Genomic DNA, 26,130 nt, shown 5'->3' with positions numbered 1-26,130 from the left:
GAATTGATGGGTCGAAGCTCCAGTGTCCAGAAACCAATCAGCAGCATCGGGTCCAGCAATAGAACATGACGTGTTAAAGGCTTCAGCAAGGTGAGCATGAGAAGAATCAGGTCGAACATATCGTTGGTTGCAGCGGTCAGCATAATGGCCCTCTTTGCGGCATATTTGGCAATGAGGTGGTCGACGACCCTGACTTGAGTGGGTTCGTCCTCGATTAGAAGAGTTGTTTTTGTGAGAATAAGAACGACCTCGCTGGTTGGTAAAGGAAGCAGGGTGACTTTCATGGGTGTGACCACGATTAGTGGCTGTGAATGCTGTAGGAGTGGAGTCAGAGGACTCAAGGGAGCGCTGAAACAACTCAAAACTTTCAGTTTTAGAGACTAGATCTGCAAAACAGGAGATAGGGGTGAGAGCCATCTGAGCAGTAGAAAAAGCTGAAAATTCGGTGCCGAGTCCACGAAGGAACCAGTGCACTTTATCAATGTCCTCGACGGGTCTGCCAATGACATGAAGTTGGTCACAAATTTTTTTGAAGGCACGGGCATACTCAGCAACAGGTTTTGTGCCACGTTTCATCAACTGCAAGTCATCCTTGAGTCTCAGTTCACGAGTTTTTGACTGATGGCTGAACGTAGTTTCCAACACAAGCCAAACATCACGTGCAGTAGAGAAACCAACGACAACAACCATGGCTTCCTCAGTGAGAGAGGAGAGCAGGAGACAAAGAAGTCGTTGATCGGTTGCTCTCCATGCCAAATATTTGGGGTTGAATGTTGAGGAGGTTTCTGGTTCAAAGCAAGGTGGTGGAACCATAGTTCCATCGACATAGCCCAGCATGTCTTGACTCTCAAGGAGAGAGAGAAGTTGGCTTTTCCAAAGAAGATAATTGGAGGAAGAAAGTTTGATGGTGATCATATGGATTAGAGTATTGAAAGGAAGAAGATGATAACAAGATTCGGAAGCCATAGAGAAGAAAGGATCAGGGTTGTTAAACCGAAAGGGCTCTGATACCATGTGAATGTTTGATTAATCCACCACACCCAAATGGTGGTGAGAGTTCTCTTATTTATAATCAAATAAGGTAAATTACCAATAATAAGAAAATAGCGATAAAAGGAAAGAATAATAAATGAATACAATATATTTGCATTTAATAAAAGAGCAAATATGGTAACCCGTAATGTAAGGTAAATATCTAGATATTTGCCTTATAATTAACGGTCAACTATCCTTAACACATATATATCATATTTAATATTTTATTACAAGGCAACTTGTTAATATATGTATCTTTCCTTTATTGTTATTTTAATTTATTATTCTTACCATATCCTTGTAATTTATTTGATTATAAATAGATAATTTTCGCATTATTTAGGTGGGGTGGATTTAAGCAAACATTCTCATGTTATCAGAGTCATTTATGTTTAGCAACACTAATACTTTCTTTTCAATGGCTTTTGAATCCTCTATTGTTCTTCCCCACCACCACTGCTGGCTTTGGCGCCGCACGGACAGTCTCCATGACTGTTGCAAGCAGAGCCGATTGATTACTCTTCGGCTCCACCTTTTTGACCCTCCAAATCACCATTCACCATACTCTGTACATACAACCTCACCTTCTCCAACATAATCGGTTTCCCCTTGGCCAACATACACTCTCATTTTCTTCTCAATCAACCTTTCATCTTTCACAGAAACCCTGGTTGACTTTTTGGCCCTTAATCTCAAATTAATTAATTTTAATTAATTGATTGATGTTTTGATGATAACAAATTACATCTGATTATTAACAGTATTTTGAATTGTCCACAGTGTAAGATTGAGAATAACGATTTCAACACCTTTTTTTTGTTCACTCAAGTTATAGCTAAAACAAAGAAGTTTAAGTTGAAACAAAATACTCGACCTGATGATGTGACAAAAAAATTGATATCATAAACCAATCGAAGTATGACACTCGTAACTTTGGTAGAGTAACAAATGGAGAGTTTTCAATTACTTTTAAATTGAAATAAAATTATTTGAATAATAAAAATAAACTTTAATCACATTGTTTTCATTAATATATATTTTTATTATATATATATAAAAGTAAAACATGTGGTCGACATTATTTCACGATAAATTTAACCAATAAAAATTGTTAATAATATTGAGGAGCTTAAAATGGAGGATGAATTTGATCCGCCCATATGATTTTTTTTTTTTTTTAATTCTAGTGTTATAAATTGGCTTTATTGTGCCATAAGTAACGATGAATTTAATAAAGAATGTGTGTTCTTATGAAATTTGGAAAACTCTGAAGTAATTAAGGAGGAAACAAATAAGTTAAACAAACAAAGATTAGCAGGTTAGTTCATAATTACTATTTAAAATTGATGCAAATGAATTTATAAGTGATATGTTTACTAGATTTACTAAAATTCTAAATGTTTTGAAAAAATTTCTAAAAAATATACTCTCCCGAAAATTTAGGGAAAATTCTTAGGTCTCTATCTAAAAGTTGGGAAACAAAGGTGATTGGAATCGAAGAAGCAAATGATCTCACAAAACTTCATTTAGATGAACTTGTTGGTTCTCTCATGACACATGAGATTACCATGAAAGAGTGTATGGAAGAGGAGGAGCGCAGGGAAGAATCCAAAAAGAAAAAAAGTATAGCTCTAAAGTCCATCACATTGGAAGTTGACTCCGACGATGAGAAAGCCCTTGTGAAGATGATGTTGTCTACTTCACATATAAGTATAAAAATTTCATAAAAAAGAAGAAACAATTTAGGAAACATTTCATCAACCAAAAAGTGAAAAGAGCAAACATGATAGAGATAATATGTTATGAATGTAAAAAGCCAGGTCATATAAGACCGAATTGTCCTCTCCTCAAATCATCTAAGAAATCCAGGAAGAAAGCAATGAAGGCTACTTGAGATGATAGTGATGAAAGTGCAAGGAATGAAGAAGTAGCAAATTTTTGCTTCATGGCTCATAGTGACAAAGAGGATGAAGAAGATGAGGTTTATTTGAAAGCAAAAGAAAAAATAAGTGGTATTTGGATAGTGGTTGGTCAAGACACATGACTGGAAACCAATCCAAGTTTGTGGGTGTTTCCAAGAAGGACGGTGGCTCAGTAAGTTTTGTCAACAACAAAAAGGGTAAAATAATTGGTAAGGATACTATAGGTAATGACTCTCCTACTTGGTTATGACATAAAAGATTAGAACATGTTGACACCGTATCTATCACTCAAAAGTGTGAATAGATCTGAAAATATTATTATTCAAGGAAACAATATAAAGTTAAGAATGAGAAATAGAATTGGAATAAAAGGTTCAATCTTCATTGATATTCACAACGTTTAAATAGGATACAAACTAATACCTACAAATCCCTAAAATATAAACTAACTAAATCTTGAGAATAAAATAAAATATACTACTAATCAAATCATAAAAAACATATATTAGTCAATATAACTAATATATTATCCAAATATTAACGGATTATGAATATCTTGACTAATTCAAACTATCAATGAGTTGCACTAAATTCTGACCCCTCCATTAGTGCAAGCTTATTTCTCAATAACTTCGAGAGCCTTACGAAAAAACTTCAAACTTTACTAATGTATCGATACATGGCAGCACTTGGTGGAGTCTCTATTGTTGGAGGAAATCTATGTCCTGATGGTCCGGGTGGAAAAGCGGGAGAAACTGGTGGGCCTGGACTGAGTGACATGTCAGGAATAAGTGGCTGCATTGGTCCTAGAGGTCCAAAAGGAGATCCTATCATATTGGCAATGGAATTCCACTCTTTGACTCTCTCTCCCAGCAGGTCTTCTTCTGCCTCCTCTCCCTACTCTATTTCCTTTGAACACCACCAACACGACCAGAATTTAAACCTTTTTGGCCTCTTCCCTTTCCTCCACGAAAATCAAAGTCATCTCTCCATGAATTTTGATCTTTTGATTGCTCTAATTCTAATGACAAAGAGTTGTAGGCTTCAACAGTTTTGATTCCATTTGATTGAAGCTTTTCCACAGTTACTTTGGCTGTTTCGAATTGATTTTGGTTTTTCCTTGCAATGTTGAGGGCTTGAGCTTCATATCTCTACAGTAATTGAGCTCATTTTTCAGTTTTTCCACAAGAGAGAGTGTCTCTGAGAGCTGTGTTCTTAAATAATCCATCTCAACTTGTGCAGACTCAGCGAGGTTACTGTGAGTTTGGTTGGATTCAAACACCATGTTCAGCTGGACCTTGAGCCTCTGAACTTCATTCATGGCGGAGGCCAATGTAGCAGCATCCATTGCATGCTGCTTCTGAACAGCTTTGAGTTCAGACTCCCATGCTCGATCACGATCTTGAGAAAGTTTGTGCAGTTCTTGAACACGATCTTCCTCAGAAGTTGAGAGCTCAAGCACCTGCCATTGGGATTCTTCAAACTTTGCAGACATATCTAATAGTTGTTTCTTTGCTTGTTCTGCTTCCTGTTGGGCTTGCTTTTAGTGTGATTCAAATGCGCTCAGTTGATCACTTGTTTTCTTCAGTTCCTTCTGGAGTTGAGGAAGTCGTGATTCCAATTCAGCCACGTTGCTAGGTCATTTACTCTTATTTTGACAATGTGGACGAACATCTGATAGAAGAGTTTCGTTTCCAGTTGCATGACGAGAACAACCAGAATCGACAATCCATTCTTCATTGTAGTCTATAAAGGCATGAAGATCTGTAGAAACATCATCTTGATGTACAGCTGAAGTCACGTTTGTTAGCGGGTCAAGAACCTCAATAGTTAAATAGTGTTCCCAAGATGGATCTAAAGAATTTTTACTTTCATGGTACAACATTTGCTTCTGATTCCTGCATTTTGATTCGGCAATTTGGCTTAATATGATCTGACTTTCCGCAACGATGATACACCACTTTCATCCGACAATCTCGTTTAAAATGGCCAGGTTTTTCATAGTTATAACAAACTTTAAATGGCTTCTTTAACGACTCTTCACTTCTGAATTGATTCTCATTGCTTGATGAAGGCTCTGAATGAAAATTTTGTCTTTTTTGATCTTTGACATACAACACATCTTTTAACTTTGGAGAAAGCTCGTTGCTGCTAGTCATTTACTTAATCAAAGCTTCTTGATTAGAAAGAAAATTCTCCAATTCAATAAATGTAGGTTGATTTGCCCACCCTTGTATTGAGGAAACAAAGGGCATAAAGTCTTTTCGTAATCCACGAATAAGATAATGTCGTAATCGAGCATCACTCACTCACTGGCTGCTCAGCATCTAATTCTTCACTTTCAAGAAATATTCTTTAACCGAAAAATTACCTTGAGTTACCACAACTAGTTCATTCTCTAGAAATTGCAATCGAGCTGTATTTTTCTTAGTGAACAACTTTTGAAGTGTTTCCCACGCTTGCTTTGGTGACTTTAAATCACGAATATGATCAATATATTTCTTACTAATCAAAGTTCGCAACGTAAATAAAGTTTTTCCACATTTGATCTTCATTTTCGGTGTAATTCAACATTCTGTGGAGTATCTGCCGGAATTTCTTGTCATCACCTTCAATTAAATCCCATAAATCTTGCCCCTGTAGATAAGCTTTCATACATAACTTCCATAATTATAATTATTGGTGACAAGCTTTTCCATAGCTATACCCATAGAAACACTTCCACCATTCAAATCTAGTTGAGTAATAATATCAAACCCTTAGTTACCAACTTGGCTCTGATACCAACAACACAATATCTACCACTAAAAAAAAGGTGTGAATTGATCTGAAAATATTATTACTCAAATAATCAATACAGAGTTAAGAATGAGAAATAAAAATTGGGATCGAAGGTTCAATCTTCATTGATATTCACAACGTTTAAATAGGATACAAGATACCAATTAATATCTACCAATCAAGAAAATATAAACTAACCAAGAATAAAATAAAATATACTACTAATCAAATATAAAAGAAAAAATATTGGCTAATTACCAATATATAAGATATATTCTATGACTAATATATTATCCAAATATTAACTGATTACGAATATCTTGACTAATTCAAACTAGCAATAAGTTGCACTAAATTCTGACACATGATTGCTAGTATGCAATTGATTTCAAATATCTCAAAAAAATTATTAGTATAGGCCTTCCTAAATTTAAATTTAAATTTAAATGTGATGTTTGTCGTCCTCTTTCAAATCTAAAAAATGTGATTTCGACGCGCTCTTCCATTATTATATGGACTTATTTGGCCCTTCTAAAATAGCTAAGCTATAGAGGGAATTACTATGTCTTTGTGATAGTTTATGATTTTTCGAGATTTACTTGAGTTTTGATGATAAAACATAATAATGATGTTCGACAAATTTTACTTAGTTTTGTAACAAGAGTTCAAAATGAAAAAAATATTTTTTAATTACTAAAATTAGGAGTGAATATGGAGGAGAATTTGATAGCGTAGCATTTGAAAATTTTTGTGAAGATAATGGTTTGTATCTCCTCCCCAAGGAATCCTCAACAAAAGCGTGTGGTTGAAAGAAAAAACTAGCACCTTACAAGAATTTAGGGTGTACATGGTCCGGGTTGGGTTGGGTTCAAGGATTTTTTTGACCCAACCCAAAAGTTCGGGTTGGTTGGATTGGTAACCCAACCTAACCCAACCCTCTATTTTCGGGTTGGGTTCGGGTTGGTCCAAAAAAAATTAAAAAAATTTAATTTGTATGACCTAAAATTATAAAACAATTACTACCTATAAGTTGTAGATAAAAAAAATATCAAATTCTCTATTACATTCATATTATCACCTATAAATATTAAAGAATATGCAATGAATCAATTCCAAAGTTACCACATCTAATTAAATTATCTACATTTACAATATATAATCATTCAACAAAATGCCTAAAAATTCACCTATAAATATGCAAAGAATATTCAATGAATTAATTCCGAAGTTACAACATTCAACAAAATACCTAAAAATTTAATACTATCCAACCCTTTATTGCATTCTTAATTCCTATGAAAGAAAAATAGCATCTTGAAAGTTAGTACCGTTTTAAGATTGTTTAGATAAAGCATAGTGTAACTTCAAATATTTTACTTACATTGAAAAATAATTATTCTTGCATGACATTGGTGGAGCTTGAAGGTCTTAAATTATCTGGAAAATAAAATATAAATTGGGATACGACAATATAGAATACATCTTAATAAATAGACAATAAATATATGTGGAGTTACTTGTCTCAATCTTAAAACAAATCTCCAAATCTTCAAGTTGTGGAGGAATATCTAAAGATATTGATTTTCTACTGATCCAATTTTATGTACATATGAGAGCTTCCACTGTTTTAGGTGTCAAAGAATTCCTAAAAGAATCAAGAATTCTCTCACCCATACTAGATGTTGATTCAGAAGATACAGTCGACACTGGAATGGCCATAACATGTTGGGCAATTTTCGATAAAACTCTATATTTAAACTCATTTGCTTTCCACTATGCCAAAACATCAAAATTATCATTGTTCTTCACTAGGGTAAGATTGTTGAGGTAGCAAATTTCTGTTAGCTATTTTTTCTTGTTATTAGTGGAGTCAGTTGAGTTGTGTCCTTTTTCGTATTTTTCTATAAAAGGCATTGGACCCTATGAATAAAGAATGATCATTTTTTTGTATATTTGCCAAGTCTCTGTAATTTACCTATCATTTGGTATCAGAGCCAAAGCAGCAAAACAAAGTGATCCAAGAGAGAAAATGAGCAACGACAAAACACTCACCAAGATTCCACAGTTTGATGGTCATTATGACCATTGGAGTGAACTGATGGAAAACCTCTTGCTTGCCACGGGTTTGTGGAGATGGAAGAGGGTTACACCGAACCGGCAGAGAGAATCGAAGTGACTGCAGCACAGAAAAGGAATCTAGAGGAGTTCAAGATGACGGACCATCAAGTGAAGCACTACCTGATCCAAGCAATTAATCGAGTTGTGTTTTAACAGATCTTGAATCGCAAAACATCCAAGAACATTTGGGATTCGATGAAGAAAAAGTTTGGAGGCAACGAAACAGTTTGTCAGTTTGTCAGCCTGAATACGGTCTCTATGGAACTCAACCACAACTATGCCTCTGTCGGGTCATCAGAAGTCTCATTGAAGGTCTGTGGGTCACCTCGCTTAAAATCTCGCAGGCACCTGGCTTCTCTAGTGGAGGCTGAGTCATTAGCTGGTTGGTCACCGGACAGGTTTCGTACTACGATCCACAATACGTCGACCAATTTCGCCACTGAGTCTCGAGCGGGCTGGAGTGTCGTTGGCAGTAGGCACGTCATCGTTACGTCGGGCCCCTCCACGGTGTCCTCACGATTGGGACCCCGTCCCCTCACGCTCCTACCCCTAACTGGGGTTCGACTCCTAGTACTCCTTCCTCGCGTCCTGGGTGACATATCTAAACCTAACAATAGCTGTGAGGTTACATACTAATCTATCCACTTATATGAACAATCACAAGGGCATAAGTTGCGTACACATGCAATGACATTAGCCGAATACACCCACAAGCATATATCTGTCACATCATGGGACGCACTAACATCAGGACAAGAGAACGTACAACTGTAATTCTTCCTTACAATATATACACATACCTGACGGTAACGGTGCAGTTGCTGGAGGACCATGGAAGTGCCTTAGGCCTACATCGTAGGCCAGTCTACAAGACTTGTGATCTAGGGCTCTGATACCAACTGTAACGCCCTTAATTTTCTATAACTTAATTAGTGACGTTACCTTGTACTTGCATAACGACAGAACGAGAGTTCACGTAAGAGAGTCTCAATAACGACAATATGTTCATTATTATAAGTATTTCATACCTGGGGGAAAACAATAACGACAACCTAACCTAGAAATAATCAACAGAGAACTAGAGGAACAATTGCAATAACTATTAACCGAGAGAATCCAACAAGACGCCTACGACACTACAACCCCTCCTTAAGACTTCCATGGCCTTGGCAGCATCCACCACCAGCCGTACATAAATAAAACAAAAATGCAGTTAAATATATCGTATATATGTAGCGCATATTCTCTAATTTGAATTCGAACACTTCGAACTCACTCGTCACACTGTTCTATGGTTTAGTCTGATATGAGCTAGGTTTAGTCTGATATGAGTTAACAGAGGGACCTAATGGACCTATAGATCATGGGCTCCAACGATCCAAGATTAACTGGTTAAACCATTAACCTTGTTAACCAACATTCGTTAACTACTAGGACACTCCACTATAGCCTAGTAGTTGCGCTCCACTCACTAAAGATATATTTCTATCCATTTGATATAACCATGATTAGTAAGTCGATCTTTCACAGGTTGTTCGTAACTAGAGCTGGGTCAATTAACCGTTTTACGCCTGAAGTTACTTCTTGTTTCTTATGTCCCACTGATCCTCTTATAAACAATTGGTTTGTGGTCCAACCAGTAAACCAAATCCCTCTCAGGCCAATGAGTGGGTGGGGCCCCTTGTTCAAGACCTGGAGTCAGTACTTAAGGGAACTACCTCTCTTCTATCCCTAAAAGTGGGTAGGAGCGAATTCCATCTTGCATCCCACGTCCCCAGCTATTCACCCAGTCTTACCCCTGAAATGGGAGGCCTATTGAGTCGGCGAACTCGAGCCACTCTCACCCATGCAAATCTAAGGATAATTCCGAATGAACAGAAGTTCATGGTTAGCTCAAGATTAAGATCGAGTTACCTAGGTCATCGAATGAAAAGAAAATTAGTCTCAATAGTAAACGACATTATAAAGAGAGAGTGATTTTCTTCATGGTCTGATCTTATGCAATACTCATTGCATAGGACGCCCCCACTCACATGTCTTCACATGTACAATTTAGGGATCACATTGTTTATATCATATACAAAAGTGAGCCGCATCCATAGTGTTCCCAGAATAAGGTACTCAGTCTTATCCTTATACTATAGATTATTTTGACTATATACTTGAACTTGATCCACTTTTATGTCTCTACATATAGTTCAAGTAATCATACTATAGCCAGAGTGTTCTTAGTTTATTGGATTTGATTAATGATCGTAAAGTTCACTCTATTCAATAACAATTTTTAGTGAATAAACATCAATAATAGCTTTATTAAAAATAGAATATGTCTTTGTTTACAAATTATGAGTTTTAAGACATAAAACTCAACAACATCAACAACACACATGGTGCATGCAAGGGCTACAGGACACGCACCAACATACTTACATACATAACTAACACCAACAGTAAGGTTACTTACTTTCTTGGCCTTGGCCGAAGTCACCCACAATGCTAACTCTGACGCCTAACTACCTCCTATAAGGTAACATGATACACTTAGAGCCCTTTCACAACTAGCTCTTATGCCTAGCTACCAAGGTACGTCCCTATCACAAGTTTTTTTTTTTTTTTTTTATCAAAATGGAGTTATAATAACCTCAAATGGTTGAAACAAGGGTGGGAATGGCTCCAAAAGGGTCGAAAACCTAGAAATCAGTATACTATTCGGATGTCGAGCCACCAAGCTGCATCGCCAAGCCGAGCTGGGAGTGCATAGAGTCGCCGATGGAGCTGAAACCGATGGGCTGCAAAGAACACTGACGGCGCAGGGTTTCTAGGCATGTCTCTAGTTTGGGCCGAAAGGGAACAAGGCCGAGTGTGGTGTCCGAGCGCGGCCTGCGAGGTGCGGCTCTACGCTGGCCGAGACGAACTCGCGGAATGCCGAGGGTCGACCCATGCCCGCCGCTTCTTCTTCCTCGCCCGTAAGCCTCGACAGCCCTAATCGCGGAGCTTGGCTACTGTCACCAGTGGAAGCGCCGTCGTTCGTCCGTCTACGGTGCCACGTCTATCTCTCCTTGCCCTGACGTACACTGACGCGTGCTCCTACCTAAAGGAGGCTGCCACTGCAACCCTAGGGTTTAAGGGGGTCTGACTGAATCCTGCCGACCCTAGGGTTTAAGAAAGCAAGGTGATCAACAGCAACAATAATCACACTAATAAAAATCATAAAATATTTAAGTTACCAAGGGAGTATTATAATCTTTTAAAATAAATTAAAAGTTTTTACTATTAATATTTAATCTTAGATCAAGACTACTCTTTCAAGTTAGGATACAAACCTCATAGATCGCCATGTCTCGTTCACTTTGGATGACCATAGGGGTTCGTCCCCTTCTTTATATATGAATATTAAATATTACACGTAAGTTAGTATCATTCTCTTGGGCCTTAGAGCATACCATCTCTTTCTTTTTTTTTCTTTGGGACCAATTCAAAAGTTCTGGTTGGTTAGATTGGTAACTCAACCCATTCTTTTATTTTGAGTTTAGGTTTAAAAAAAAAAAATTTAAAATTTTTTATTTATCAACTATTCATAATTATTCCATACAATCTCATATAAAATATATTAACAATTCACAAACAAACATAAATCAATCCATAATTATTCAACCAAATTTAAAATAGTTCTTCCCATAGAACTATAGACAACTAAATACCAGCATGTAATTGGTGATAAAAAAATAGATGTACAATACTAGAGTCAAACTAGCGTGTGAATAGTTTCAATAAGGCTTCATCGACACTCTGACATAACCATAAATATGCTAAATTGCTTAATTTATTTTATAAGTTCTTTTTGGCTCGGGTCTCGAGGGGTTAGTCCCACAATCCCAAAATCGAACTAAGCCAATTCAAGTTCAGAAAAATTAACCCAATTCAATCCCTATAATTTGAGATGGGTTGGTCTGGGTTGTTTAGTTGAATGTACACCCTTAATGTCAGAACTATTAGCAGTGAGCTTGAATTGTTACAAATGATATATAGTCAACATTGGGCGGTGTACCAAAGCTACTAGTAACGAGCTTGAGTTGTTACAAATGATATAGAGTTGACACTGAAGTAGATGATGGTTGATAGAGTAATCCTTGATTGTAATTTCCCGTATGAGTACTTGGGCCAACATGAAATTTGTGGTTGGTAGTAAAACACTAATTCTACTCTTGAGACTTAATTTGATTTTCATAGATTTCTTGAGATATTTTTTTACGAAGTTTTGTTATTACATCTATAACAACCTCGAGTTTAGGTGGACAACCCGATAAATACACTAGCAGGAATTAACTTATCGGGAATCGATATTGAACATCCTTCCAGTAATTATACATGCTCCCATAGTAATAACATACTTACACTATGTCAGCTACAAGGCTGGCCTTAGATTGTTAGATCCTAGAAAGTAGGGTGTACTGGTCATGGGTTGGGTTGGGTTGGGTTGGTCTATTTTTTTTTTTACACAACCTAATGGGCTTGCAATTTTAAATAATATATTATTATGATACAATCTTAAATAATATATTAAAAGTTGATAAATAAATTCAAATCAAATATGCTTATTTATTTATTTATTTATATATTTTTTATTATTAATACGAAGAATATATCATATATCATATATATATATATATATTTATTTATTTAGCTTGGGTCAACTTAAAGGTTGTGCTCATGAACTCGATACTGAGTAAAATATATTTATTTAGTTGGGGTGAATTCTTAATATATTTTATATGTATTTATTTAGCTCGGGTCAACTCAAAGGTGGTGCTCATGAACCCAAAACAAAACCAATTCAGTGCTGTTTAAAAAATGAACTCACCGTAATTGAAATGCTAATCCAATCCAATCTTGTCTGGTCGTTGAATGTAGACCATATTTTGAGTAATAAAAGTACCAAAAATAGCATTAAATGTTTAACAATGCTCCATCTCTAACAAACCTTCCAAAATCTCTCCCATCCACTCCTCCATCTCCTTCTTAATCCCCATTCATCCCTCCATTTTCCACACACCGCAATTGCTTTCTTCTTCCTCCTCACAACACTACACATCCAGAGGAAGCAGGTTTTCCCCCACCTCCTTCCTCTACCCCGCCATGGCCGTCTTTCACCCTACCGCTCTTCTTCTTCTACTTTTCCTATCTCTTCCATTCTCAGTTCACTCTCAGCTTTCTCTCGATTATTACCACAAAACTTGCCCCGACTTCGCACAAATCGTTCACGACACTGTCGCCCGCAAGCACGCTACTAGCCCCGTCACCGCCGCTGCATCTATGCGCCTCTTCTTCAGCGATTGTTTGGTTGGAGGCTGCGATGCCTCTGTTCTTATTTCATCCAATGTCTTCAACCACGCCGAGCGCGATGCTGAAATCAACCACGCTCTTCCCGGTGACGCCTTCGACGTTGTCACTCGTGCGAAGATCACCTTAGAGCTCTCTTGCCCTGGGATCGTCTCTTGCTCTGATGTGTTAGCGCAGGCGACTAGAGATCTCATCGCGGCCTCAGGTGGACCGTCGTACAAAGTTGAATTAGGGCGAAAAGATAGCCTCGTCTCGAAGATTTCAGATGTGGAAGGTAACATTCCGAAACCGAATCAATCAATTGACGAATTGATTAAGCTATTCGAAGCGAAAGGATTCACGATTCAAGAAATGGTAGCGCTATACGGCGGACGCACAATCGGATTCTCGAATTGCAGGGAATTCAGCGATCGGCTCTTTAATTTCAGCAAAAACACGCCAACAGATCCTGAGATTAATTCGAAATACGCGGAGGCGTTGAAGAAGTCCTGCGCCGACTACGAGAAGAATCCAGCAAGTTCGGTGTACAGCGACCCCGTAACGCCAGGGAAGTTCGACAACGTATACTACCAGAATCTGCTGAGAGGAATGGGAGTGTCGGCGTCGGATCACGCGCTGGCGAAGGATCCGAGGACGAGGAAATTCGTGGAGATGTACGCAGGGAACCGGGCATTATTCTTCAAGGATTTTGGACACGCCATGGAGAAGATGAGCGTTCGCGAGGTGAAAACGGGCGAGAAAGGAGATGTGAGGAGAAGGTGCGATGCGTTCAATACAATCAACCATTAGGCCATTTTTTTGTTTTTTGTTTTTTTTTTATTTTTTTTTATTTTTGCCGTATTTTTTTGTGAGATTGATTTGGAAAAGAACCGATGGAAGAGAGAGTGAGAGGAAGAGGAAGAGGAAGAGGAAGAATCCTTTTTGTAATTGTGGTTATTGCATATTTTAATGAATTAATTCTCTTATTTTCTCTTCATTTATTCTTTTTTACAATTTTTTATATAGCACTTTTTTATTATTATTATTATTATTTATTTTTTTTTTTTTGTGAAAAGGGTTGCCTCTCTAGTACATATTTGCTAGTGGTGGGTTTAGCTGATTTATTGGAGACCTCTTTAGACTCTTAACAATATTTCTATTATGAAAGACGAAATATTTGGAATTGCTGAATAACAAACGAAATAATAAAGCACCATCATAGTATTTAATTGTTCTGGGTCTGATAGATCCTCCATTTTCTATACCTTTGATGGAAGGTAAAAACGAATTCCATTGTGGAGCCGGATGCACTGCACAAAGGATGTTGTTGTTAATCCTATCTTTTTTATTCTCTTTGACTCATCATGATCATGCGAGATAGAGAACCATTTATTATCATCAGGGTAATAGAGTCTAACATTGAGCTGAGTTGTTACAAATGGTATAGAGTCTGACATTGAGCTGAGTTGGTAGAGTCTCACATAGAGTCTGACATTGAGCTGAGTTGGTACAAATGGTAAAGAGTCGACATTGAGCTGAGTTGTTACAAATGGTATAGAGTTGACATTGAGCTGAGTTGTTACAAATGGTATAGAGTCGACATTGAGCTGAATCTCAAAAATGTGTTTCGTATCACATCTCCCTCTTTGATCTTAATCTAATGGTAGTATGATCGTAGGTATATCTTGAAAAACATTGTCGGTTTTCTGAGTTGGTCAAAAAGTCCTCTATACGAAGGAAAGGGTATTAAATATTTACTGTTATCTTATTCAGCTTCCTGTAATCGATGCACAAACGCATCGTTCCATCATTGTTCTTGACGAATAACATTAGTGCGCCCCAAGGGAATATACAAGGGCCGATAAAACCCTTGTCCAATAAATCTTACAATTGTACCTTGGAGATAGGGTTGGTACCCAATTTAAGCTCTATGTAGAAATCTATAGCTCGGGAAGGAGGTACCCCTGGTAAATCCTCCAAAAATACGTTAGAGAACTCGTTCACCACTGTCATTGCATTTAAAGTCTTTCCTTCCTTTTTTGTATCCACGACATTGGCAAGTATACCCCAAGCACCTTACTGGATTAATCTTTTTGCTTTCATCGTGGAAACTACCTTGAGGGTAACACTAGTGTAGGACCGTTGAATTTATGGCTCTCGATGGCGGCGAAAACACTTCTTCCTTTCTATGGTAATTGATACGGGTAGCCAACCAATCCATTCCAATTATTACGTCAAAATCAATCAAACTACTCAAAATCATTGACGAGATAGAGGACTGATTGTTAACATAGACATTGGTCAACGTCAAGCAACCGATGGACTCACCTAGGCGAGCCATTCTCATGACCAAGCTACACAATGCTAGATGAAGGCTAAAACAAGTTAGACTGTATCTGTGCGCGGGTTGGGTTGAAGTCAGTAAGTGTGGATCTTGTTAAAAAATTCTTTTGGTTTATGCAAATCATTAGCTACCGAGGTTTCTCTAGCAACCTGTACTCGATGATATACAGTGTTTTACAATGGTGTTCTATCATGAATGTGACGGGGTAGTAACATGCATCATTTTTCCGTATCAATTACACATTAACGTCACTCGAAACCATCTACTAAAAATTCACCCTACACACCAAATCGAAAAAAAAGAAGTAAATTTTAATATTATATAATAGATAATATGATAAAGTAGAAGGGTATTTATTCATAACAAAAATGAAAATAATAATAATAATAAAAAAAAATATAATTTTGGATGATATTCTCTTTTTAATATTTTGTTAGCTCCTCATATTCCCTACAGGAAAAAATAAAAGGTAAGAAAGAGAGAAGAGAGAGAAAATCTGAAAGAGAGCAAAGCAAAGCGAAATAACTTTTGTAGAGAGAGAGAGAGAGAGAGAGAGAGAGAGAGGTCCAGAGGATGAGTTGTTCTTCATCTTTATCCCTCTGCTGCGTCTTCTTCCCTTTTCCCTCTTCTTCTTCCCCTTCCCTTAGATTCATTAACATTTCCAATCCCTTCTTCTTCCCAAGCCCTAATGGACGCCGCCGCCGCCCTCCTGCTTCTCTCCATACACCTCTGGTAACTTCTCCCTCTCTATTTCTGCATACGCTTTTCTTGTTTTCTTTTATCTCTTTCTTTGTGTTTTTCCATTTTCCTGCTCTTGTTATTGTTCTGTTCTTGTTTTGTGGTTGAGCGGATTTTGATTGCTTTGTCTTCCCAAATGTCTTGTTCAAATGAATGACTCTCCGTACTTGCCAGAATTGTGTAGGTTTCTTTACGAATCTTGCATTATTGACTTGGAGGTACTCGTCTTTTTGTGTTTATTATGCTCAAGAAGTTCTTTGGTTCTTTATGCCCTAAAATTGTAACAAAGAAAAGAAGATACGTGGTTATTGAGAAATAGAGAGGATTATTTACTAGATGTTGAAATTGATTGTTGAGAGCAGTTGTTTCTGAACTGTTGAAGACGGCGGGTAGATAATCTGGAGTTCGCTTCATGTACGACATTGATTGATTTCATTAAATAACAAACGATTTTTTTTCAATTTCAACCCTAACGTAATTGTAAAGTGGGTTTAGGATATTCATTGGTGCTCCTGGGGTTGGTTGAGTGCCAATTACAAATGGATTGTATGGAACTACAGCAATGACAATTGAGAAAAGATGATCCTGTGCTTTTCACTCTTTCTTCAAAGGGCACATCACCCCAGAAAAATTACGCCAAAAGGGGAGGGAAGCATTAGACCCTTGAGATCCCAAAAGAAACGGTTTGACTTTCTTCGGGTATTTCCAAATCATATTATAAAGAAGATAACTCTCACTCTTCCCCTTGATCCTCAAGTCTATAAGAAAAGAGCTCACTTAGCTGCCATCCAGATCTCATCCAAATCCAATGATTGACGAGTTTGTTAGGTTGAAAATCTGCCAAAATATGAGATAGGATGCCCTTCAAGAATCTCATCATCCTTGTGACTTTTTCTTATGCCAAGATTCCAGCTTCTGTTTGAAGAAATCTACGGGCCTTTGATGGATGATACTTTTTGGCTTGGTAAAGAATGAAGTCTCATAATTGCTTTGGCAAAAGGCACAATGTCCTACTAAAGATCTTCGCAAAAGTATGTTGAAGAGCCAAAGCCTACTGCCACTTTCATTCTGGAGTAAATGAGGTTTTTGAGCTTGAGAGTATCTTTTCAAGAGCCTTTTGGAGAATGAAGAAAGAGTGTCCGACCTTTTTTCCAAAATTGGAAGCCAAGTTTTTCCTCAATGATCTTCCTCCAAACGTATGTTGAAGGTTTCTCGTTATTTTTTTGAATAAACAAAGATATATTTATCAAAAGAGAAACAACCTAAGGACGAAGGGGCAAGGAGACCCTTCCCACAAAAACTAATGAAGCACTGCTCCCCAATTCTTTTGTAACAAGTACTATAGTTGCAAAAGAATTTATTGTTTCTAGAACACTGCAAATAAAATGTAATTTGTACACTATTACAAAACAAAATATAAGAATTGGACCTATCCTTAAAGATTCTCCTATTTCTTTCCTACTGAATCTCCCGAACAAGCGCCCGAGCAACACATCTCCACAAAAAAACAATTGCCTTGTCTTTAAGCTTCTAGCCATTAAGAGATTCTACCAACCACTCGTTCCAACTTCTAAGGACGACACACCAAGACCAAAAGCTTTAAGGCACTGATCTCACCCTCTCGCTGCAAAGTGGCAACTAAGAAGAAGGTAATCATTAGTTTCTTCACCATTTAGGCACAAATAACACAATGAAGGAGACAAAGACACATGGTTTCCATTGTTGTAAATATCTTTTTTCTCTTGAAAATATATTTGGAAGAGCCAACCAAGCTATAGTTCAACCACTTAAGACATTACAATTTATATATATGTTCTAAAGATCAGATGTTTGAATTTTTTCTGTAGTGTCAAACTCAACAAAATATATGTTTGTTGCAGGGAACTTTGTTTTTATCTAGAGCATAGCAAAACCTTAAACTGTTAATTTCGTTAGTAGACTTGCTAAATTGATGAAATAGGCATCTCCTTTAGGGATCTGTTTTAACAGCGACAATACATTTGGGGTCGCACATGTCAAATTTTATATGAAAGAAAGAGGGGAAAACATGGAAAAATGCACTTATTTGGATATAGTTTCTAATAATAATTTACACGTTGGGATGGATTAACTCATAAACTATCACTAACGTTATAACTATAAATCTGGAAATTTGCATCCAAACTCAACACATTGTCATCCCTTGAGCAAGTGCTCTATTAGATAGATGATATCTGTCTTTTCACCTGCAAATTTTGTCCCTTTCACTAACAAATCTCTCAAAACTAATAGTTACTTAAGCCGTCCAAACAATTGTTTTGTCTTCTACATAATTGTAAGACAACCGCTAGTTCATAAAATCAAAAGCAAGGAAATTTCATGATTCAACAAGATTCTGGAGAAAACATCCAACTCTGAGGGGAAAAGATCCTAAAACTGTCAATTTCCTTCATCCTTTTCCTAATGCATGCCGCACATAAATTCATTTTGACAGTTTGTCCCTTTTTCTATTAGTTTTTTTTTTTTTTTTTTTTTTGGTTGGATAAGCAGAGTTATGAAGAGAGGAAGGAAACTTCCAACCACAATGGTGGATTACAAAAATGATCACCAATCAGCCCAAAGATCAATGATTCGATCCTACACCCTGCTATTGTTGAACTCAAAAAACAAACAATATATAGCCAAATAGAGACTTGAGACATAATCAAATAATCTTCAAATTTTGATGTTCATTTGTACAAATAAAAAGTAGAAAAAGGATGGTATCTGTAACACTATGAAAATTAGTCTCCAAACCATGAAAAACTGATTATTTGGTGCCACAAACTCCACAAAAAAGCCCTAGGTATGGACCACTAGAGAAACTTCTTGGTCTTCTTAAAAGGATGATGCACAACGGAGATTCTTTAAGTGGGTAACTGTTTTCTATTACTAGAATAGACTTCCACAACGATTGGGCAAGAATTTCTTAAACCCTTAACAATGAATTTCTTAAACCCTTTAACTGCTGGAGGAGTCTTTCACTGTGTATCCCTTCCTCCCTAATAAAGCCCTGTTGTTGTGTCCCACGACAAGTATGCAAGGCTATGAGCCACAAATGTAAGGGTGGATTACTTTTGGAGCCTTGACAATGAAGTTAGAAAGATGGGACCCCTTTGAGGCGCAGGAAAACTACAGTGGTCCCCTCCTACGGGGATTGGATAAATTTCAGAAACATTCCCTGCATTTATGGAGCGGAGCCACATTAAGGCAATAGGTGATTGCGTTGGGGTTTTGTGGACTGTGCAGATCAAAACTCTTCCCTCATTCAGTGCTTAGTAGTTGCTATTAAAGTGCAAGGGAATTACTGTGGATTCATCCTCGCTGAAGTGAAAACTCCTTAATAGAGACCAGGTGTTTTCCACCCATGTGAGTACGCTCCAATTTGGCTGGTTGTTGGCCAAAAAGAAAGTTGAAGTTCATGGTGGGTTTTCTATCTGAAGCAGCCACAATGTCAGGTCCTAACTCGATAGATTTGTGGAGGTTAAGGGAAGATTTCTTTTACCCATCAGACACTATTTTTTACCCGGATAAGACTGCTTGCACACCCCCCCATGACTATTAAGGTTTAGGGAGAGGTTTCAGGCTTCAGCCCAAATTTGAATCACATGCCTAATAAGACTGCTTGCACAACCCCCATGACTGATCGTAGTCTTCCCTCAAGCTCCACACGAATGTAGACACCACTGCCAAGCAAAGTGGTAGCAGTCCTTTGCATTAGTGGGCCTTTCCAGATTTGCCCTCTAAATTCAAAAAGCAGACAGACGGAGGAAAGGGCAAAATCAGTCGAATTCATGGAAGATTTAGAGACAGATCCTGGAAAAGTCATTTCTGAAAAGAAGAAAGGGTAAATTTTGCTCTACAACCAATACCAAGGCTGAGTTTTCTAATAAACATTTGGAAAAGCTAGGTGATGAAAAAGATATGTTCTCCGAGGTTTCTATTTCCAGCCAAGAAGAGGGCAGAGAGGTAGAGGATTGCATAGAGATCCCTGAGAATTATCAGCTTTGTTTTCAAGAAAATGACGTTTTCCCTTTATCAAAGATAAATTACGGATGTTATATTTTTTTTCTATAAAGTTCAGTAGTTGACCCATTCATAAGATAAATTTATATTCATTTTGAACAGTATCAAAGTCAACTTTCATTAATGAATATACAAAAGAAAAGGAATGATAGTCTCATCTCCTGGACTTCTGAAGTACGACAAATTCTTCCAATTGGATCATAAAGAGGAAATGAAGGGCATAATCACAAAAAGGGGGGAGCTATTTACACCATGAGAAGGAAAAAAAAAAAAAAAAACATCAGATTCTCTATGAAACTATCCAAAATTTAGTGTCAGAACATGCGATTTGTTTCTTTTTAGCAATTGGTCCCAAAACACCTTTCTTTTCTTAAAAAGTATTAACATAATTTTTTCTTCGTTATTATTATTTGTTGATTGTTGCGGATGGCTGAGGATTTTACCCATGCGTGGTCAAGATCCAAAAACTATGTCTGAAAATATTGAATTTTGATCGAATATGGTTGACACAGACCTAATCTTATTTGTCAATCAACCATGGTTATACTTGTAGTTCTAGCAAGAACATAATTCTAGGACAACTTTTATGGATTCAAACTTATCCATTATCCCGTCTAAATGCTGATGTCATGTAAATATTTCTAGTGTAGATGAATTTGTTTGCATGGCGTATTTTAGGTATCAAAGTTGATAACAACTTGTGATTAACTTGGTATTTTCTGTAACTGATTTGTCCTTGATGACTTATGATGATTAGTCAGCTTCATAATCTTTGCATCTGTCATATGCAATGCCAATCATTGATTTTCTTTTGGAACATTGATGCTCTTATCTTGTTAGGTTATCCGAACAGATTTTTATTCCCAGTTGACTTGATTCTCTTGAACCTTCTAATTGGAACTTTTGTTCGGTATTGATACTATTTTAGAGTTGGCATGGATAAATAGCGAGTTTCTACTTCACCACATTTGTGGGCAGTTGGTTTTCACTAATGATTTACTATCAGGGGATCTTTTTTATGTACTGGTTATAGTGCATCCAAGGGCATATAAAAGGAGATAAAGATGGAGATAGTTATGTGCATCAGACGAAGAATACAACGCAGATGTTTGGATTTGGGTTTAATGATGAGAAGACAGGCACTCAAATTCCAACCCAGGCTCAGTCCATAGTGGAAGGATCAGGATCAGTTATGGTGACTGAGTTCAAACCAGTTCCTGATGTTGATTATCTACAGGTGAGTGATAAGATACGATCATTTCGATTACTTATGTCGGATGTTGGCCATCTTCTGAAAAAAGATGATTAAAAGGAAAATGGACTATATTTTTCTTCTAATACATTTCAAATCTGAAGTTTTTTTACCTGCATGACTTGAGCATTTGCAAATGTTAGAATTTCCTGAGGAAGTAATTCTTTTGGATGACCTTTTATAAAGCTTCAAGTCTTAGCTCTTAGTGCCCACAATTTCTCCATTTTAATGCTTGCGTGAAGCTCCTTTCAAGTCACAATGTGTTTTTATTTTCACAGGAGTTATTGGCCATTCAACAACAAGGTCCTAGATCCATTGGTTTCTTTGGAACTCGGAATATGGGTTTCTTGCATCAAGAACTCATCGAGATTCTTAGCTATGCAATGGTTATAACGGTAGGATATGTGGTTTAATGTCAATGATTATACTGAAGGGCTATTTGGTTTTTGATGAGTACATAAACTTCATATTGCTTGATAACTTCTGTATGCAGAAGAATCACATCTATACTTCAGGAGCATCTGGAACCAATGCAGCAGTTATCAGAGGTGCATTGAGGGCTGAGAAACCAGAACTGCTTACTGTCATTTTGCCACAAAGTTTGAAGAAACAACCTCCTGAGAGCCAGGAATTATTGTCCAAAGTAAGTTTGTTGATGAGTTCAATTGGGTTGGTCTGTTATGTTCATTGAATTATTTATCTATCATGATTATCTTGGCATTTGTAGGTTAAGAATGTGATAGAGAAGCCCTACAACGATCATCTACCTTTAATAGAAGCTAGCAGGTAGCTTTGCGTGTAAATGTATTATTACGTTGTTTGAAAAAAACCCTTATTTCTGCTATTCATGATTGTCCATGAAAGTCGTCGTAAAGTTATTTTCTAACGACATACCTTTGGTTGCAACTGAATTTAAAATCAAATGAGATAACAGAATTTTGGTGTAGCTTTGCTTGTAAGTGTATATCATTACATTGTTTTCAAAATGTTTCAAGTTTGAATGTTCCATCTAATGCCTTTGTTGAAAGTTGCAGGTTATGCAATATGGACATCATTTCGCATGTACAGCAAGTCATTTGCTTTGCATTTCATGATAGTAGGTTGCTCATGGAAACTTGTCAAGAGGCAAAAAATCTCCGAAAAATCGTTACCCTTTTTTATCTCGACTAAGAATAAGAAGAAGCTTCTCCAAATTCTGTAAATACATTATTTGACAGAGATTATTACAATATTTTACCCTAATTTTGCTTGTAAAGTTGCTGCTCCTGCCTGCTCAAAGAGGGCCAATTTCCCTTTCCAAATCTTACTGTTCAAATCAGGAATTCTGCAGTGGGAAGTACATTTACAGATTAGAAGTCTCAAAAATTTTCAGATGAAGATTTATGAGGAATGTTTTGAGTTTGTGTTTGGTAAATGAGAAAGTTGGTTTCATAAAGCGTTTAAAGCCTAAAACGTCTGTGGGTAGAGTTCTTAATGGTAGATAAATGGAAATAAAGTTACAACGCTGTTACGAAAACACAATGCATTTGCTTGTTCTAATGAAAGGGGCATTGATATAAAAACTTTCAAGTCTGAAACCAAATAGAGATGAATTGTCACAACAAAAAAAAAACAAAACAGAACACATTAGGCTATAGTGTTTACATTAGAAGAATGTAAACACAAGAAAAGGAGAAAACTCTTGCTGTGCCAACGTAGAACGAACACTGAGAAATAACCTCAACGATTAGCCTTTGCAACTCTCTCGACCTCATCCTTTTTCTTGATGGCGTAACTGTTAGATGAACCCTTTGCTGCGTTAATAAGTTCATCAGCCAAGCATTCTGCAATGGTTTTGATATTTCTGAAGGCAGCCTCACGAGCACCAGTCGTAAGAAGATAGATTGCCTGGTTAACACGTCGCAGAGGGGATATATCCACAGCTTGACGCCTAACAACACCAGCTGAACCGATTCGAGTGGCGTCTTCACGTGGTCCACTGTTAACAACAGCATCAACAATGACTTGAATTGGGTTGAGATCAGTTAGAAGATGAATGATCTCCATTGCATGTTTAATAATCCTGACAGCCATAAGTTTCTTCCCATTGTTTCTACCGTGCATCATAAGAGAATTTGTGAGCCTTTCCACAATTGGGCACTGAGCTTTTCGGAACCGCTTGACAGAGTACCTCCCAGCTGTGTGGGGGACATAGGTGGCATGCTTGGAAGGAGCAACCCCAATGTAATCACCCAGAGACATATCATTCACATTGACGTCATCGAAGGTCCACCGGTTGAACAGCTTCACATCATTATGAGGCTGGGTCAGTTCCTGGTTTACCACATCAACTTCAACAGCCATGGTTCCTAATGAACATAAAAAGACAGAAAAAGTGAGCACTAGTTGAGTACAAACATAAGGCATGTCTGAATTCCTGAAAATTCATTCTCTCCCTTGTTCAAATTGGAAACGCAATCTGGTCTAACTTATAAATTAAATGGGCAAAATTATCATCCAAGAGTGAGGACACCTTGTTGTCAGTAAATGTACTTGCAAACAGGGAATAAATTAGATACAAATGCATGCAAGTATAACAGTGAAACCATGACGTAAAATACTTGGAACTATCTGGCATGTCTCATCTTCACCATGATTGCTTATAACTAAATAACTTTTAGCAAACATGGGCACATCACATGTAAGATCATGATGGCCTAGGGATTATAACATATCGTAAGGTGACATGGATTGTAGTAACAAAATATGAGAAATTCAAGAGGATGAAAGTAGATGCGGACAAACACACATTGCTAACATATTCGTCCAAATGACATTACACAGGATTACTATCTTATAAATTATCCACATATTTCATTAACTTATATCAATCAAACATGACAGTATACACGAATTGAACAGTATATGCAAAAAGAATAAATAACAAAGAAAGCGAACTAATCCCGACAACATATCTACACCGGATTGAGGAAAGGAATTGTCCCTTCATGGTTCCTACTTTTACATCAAAGATTAGTTTAAAAAAATCAGATCCTTGTGGTTGCTATTCGCGAGTAAAAGACATCATATGTGTATACCAATTCATGAAAGGTATTTTTATGTAAAAAAAGGGGGAAATTCCCCTAAATTCATAGCAGTGCACCGCGGTTCAAATTGAATCCACACAAAGCCACTTACATTCTGAATAACAACTAATTAGGTAAAACACACATGAACAAGAGTAATAGAACTACAACACATCTAGGATTTCAAGTACATATACTTGAACCAATTCCTGCAAATCTTAGAAACAGCAAAACTCGAAAAACCCACCAGTTACTTGCAAAAGAAAAAAGAAAAAAAAAAAAAAAACAAGTCGACTGCTTGACACGTAAAAGCTACCAACAATTCTGAGGAATTTCAACGATCTAGAAGACTCAAAAAGAAAATAAGTACAGCAACAGCAACAGCAACAAACAACAGCTTTTTATAGAATCAAAAGTATGATTTTTGCAAACATAAGCGTGGAATTAGAGAGAGATAGAGGCAGTGAGAAGGGCTTACCGTAGTATGGCTGCAAAGGAGCGAATGAAACGGCAACTACGAGAGGATAAAGCGAGAGTAAGTGAGGACTGGACGGAAGGGTTTAAGGGTTGCGGAATGAGCTACAAATACGATCCACCAATTCCACCCAATTAGGGTTTTGTAAGCTAAATTACATAAATGCCCTTCCCTGATTTCTTTTTCTTTTTTCTTTTTTTCTTTTTATAAAAAACCAAAAAAAAAAAAAACTAATTTTACAAATTTTCTTTTTAAATTAGAAATTTTGTTTTGATAAAATATTGGTTTTTTTTTTGTATTATTTTAATTCGGTTAGCGGATAAATTATAATTTTTCTTTAAATTAAAAAAAATGTTAAATTATAAATAAAAAAATATCTAAATTTTGTCCCTTATTTTTTAAAATATTATTATAATTTTGTTTGTTTAGAAATAACCTCAAAATTATTTAATTACTTTTATTTGTTTATTAAGAATTTTAAATATTTTCAAGCTAATTTTTTAGAAATAATTAACTTACTAATTTGATTTCATATTATAATTAAAGGAAATCTACAAATTATTATTCACAATTAGTATTTAATTTGATATTCATAATTAATTAATATAATGTCCATAAATGGATTGAATTAGGTTTAGGTCAGTGTTGTTTTTTTTTAATTATTTAAAAAAAATACTTATTCTAGTAAATATTACATTAATAACTAAAATCTCGTGAAACTCAAATATCAAACATTCACAAGTTACAGTGCATCGTTAACATCGGTAATAACTATTAAATATTCTTAATTTTCATAATAATATTAATAATAGTGTAGAATTGGATTGACTTGTAACCCTACTTTTCGGGTTTGTCGGGTTGACCAGACCAAAAAATGTCAACCCATCGACCGTAATTTTAGGTCTTCCAAAAATTCAATCCAATTTAAAATATATATATATATATATATAGATATATCTAACCGAACGATTTGTTTGGATATCTCTTAGCTTAGATAGCAATCACTATCATTCGTCTAGGATGCCTTTACTCTTATT

The 26,130-nt window shown here is 36.5% G+C and overlaps 3 protein-coding genes across 4 annotated transcripts; 2 read left to right on the top strand and 1 right to left on the bottom strand.

Annotated features, from left to right (window-relative positions):
* Positions 1-857: 857 nt before the first annotated feature.
* On the top strand, positions 858-22,912 carry LOC111468939. 2 transcript variants are annotated; one of them, XM_023114106.1, is made up of 7 exons: positions 858-863; positions 16,054-16,251; positions 21,335-21,538; positions 21,832-21,948; positions 22,047-22,196; positions 22,281-22,339; positions 22,588-22,912. In XM_023114106.1, the coding sequence occupies exons 2-7, from the start codon at positions 16,093-16,095 to the stop codon at positions 22,721-22,723; spliced, it is 825 nt and encodes a 274-aa protein (XP_022969874.1). In that variant the 5' UTR covers positions 858-863; positions 16,054-16,092; the 3' UTR covers positions 22,724-22,912. The 2 variants fall into 2 exon arrangements, with proteins under 2 accessions (XP_022969874.1, XP_022969882.1); XM_023114114.1 differs by lacking the exon at positions 858-863 and having other exon boundaries at positions 16,148-16,251; positions 21,308-21,538.
* Positions 12,765-14,172, top strand: LOC111468886 (peroxidase 41-like). The gene has a single exon (XM_023114023.1). The coding sequence runs from the start codon at positions 12,993-12,995 to the stop codon at positions 13,983-13,985; it is 993 nt and encodes a 330-aa protein (XP_022969791.1). The 5' UTR covers positions 12,765-12,992; the 3' UTR covers positions 13,986-14,172.
* Positions 22,913-23,034: 122 nt separating the features above from the next.
* Positions 23,035-25,203, bottom strand: LOC111469027 (40S ribosomal protein S5). Its single transcript, XM_023114242.1, has 2 exons — positions 25,097-25,203; positions 23,035-23,901 (listed from the first exon to the last, which is right to left on the bottom strand). The coding sequence occupies exon 2, from the start codon at positions 23,894-23,896 to the stop codon at positions 23,273-23,275; it is 624 nt and encodes a 207-aa protein (XP_022970010.1). The 5' UTR covers positions 23,897-23,901; positions 25,097-25,203; the 3' UTR covers positions 23,035-23,272.
* Positions 25,204-26,130: the final 927 nt, after the last annotated feature.

The sequence above is a fragment of the Cucurbita maxima genome, unplaced genomic scaffold (genome assembly GCF_002738345.1).
Source record: "Cucurbita maxima cultivar Rimu unplaced genomic scaffold, Cmax_1.0 Cma_Scf00002, whole genome shotgun sequence".
Taxonomy (NCBI): Eukaryota; Viridiplantae; Streptophyta; class Magnoliopsida; order Cucurbitales; family Cucurbitaceae; genus Cucurbita; species Cucurbita maxima.
The sequence above is the reverse complement of the archived record's forward strand: the minus strand, read 5'-3'. Positions and strand labels throughout refer to the sequence as shown.

What these genes read in the sequence shown, in the direction of transcription:
- LOC111468886 (XM_023114023.1), top strand. Translation starts at nt 12,993, where the DNA reads ATGGCCGTCTTTCACCCTACCGCTCTTCTTCTTCTACTTTTCCTATCT.
- LOC111468939 (XM_023114106.1), top strand. Translation starts at nt 16,093, where the DNA reads ATGAGTTGTTCTTCATCTTTATCCCTCTGCTGCGTCTTCTTCCCTTTT. An exon ending in CTTCTCTCCATACACCTCTG is followed by an intron (nt 16,252 to 21,334) that starts GTAACTTCTCCC and finishes TACTGGTTATAG; the next exon opens with TGCATCCAAGGGCATATAAA. An exon ending in GCCAGGAATTATTGTCCAAA is followed by an intron (nt 22,197 to 22,280) that starts GTAAGTTTGTTG and finishes TGGCATTTGTAG; the next exon opens with GTTAAGAATGTGATAGAGAA.
- LOC111469027 (XM_023114242.1), bottom strand. Translation starts at nt 23,896, where the DNA reads ATGGCTGTTGAAGTTGATGTGGTAAACCAGGAACTGACCCAGCCTCAT.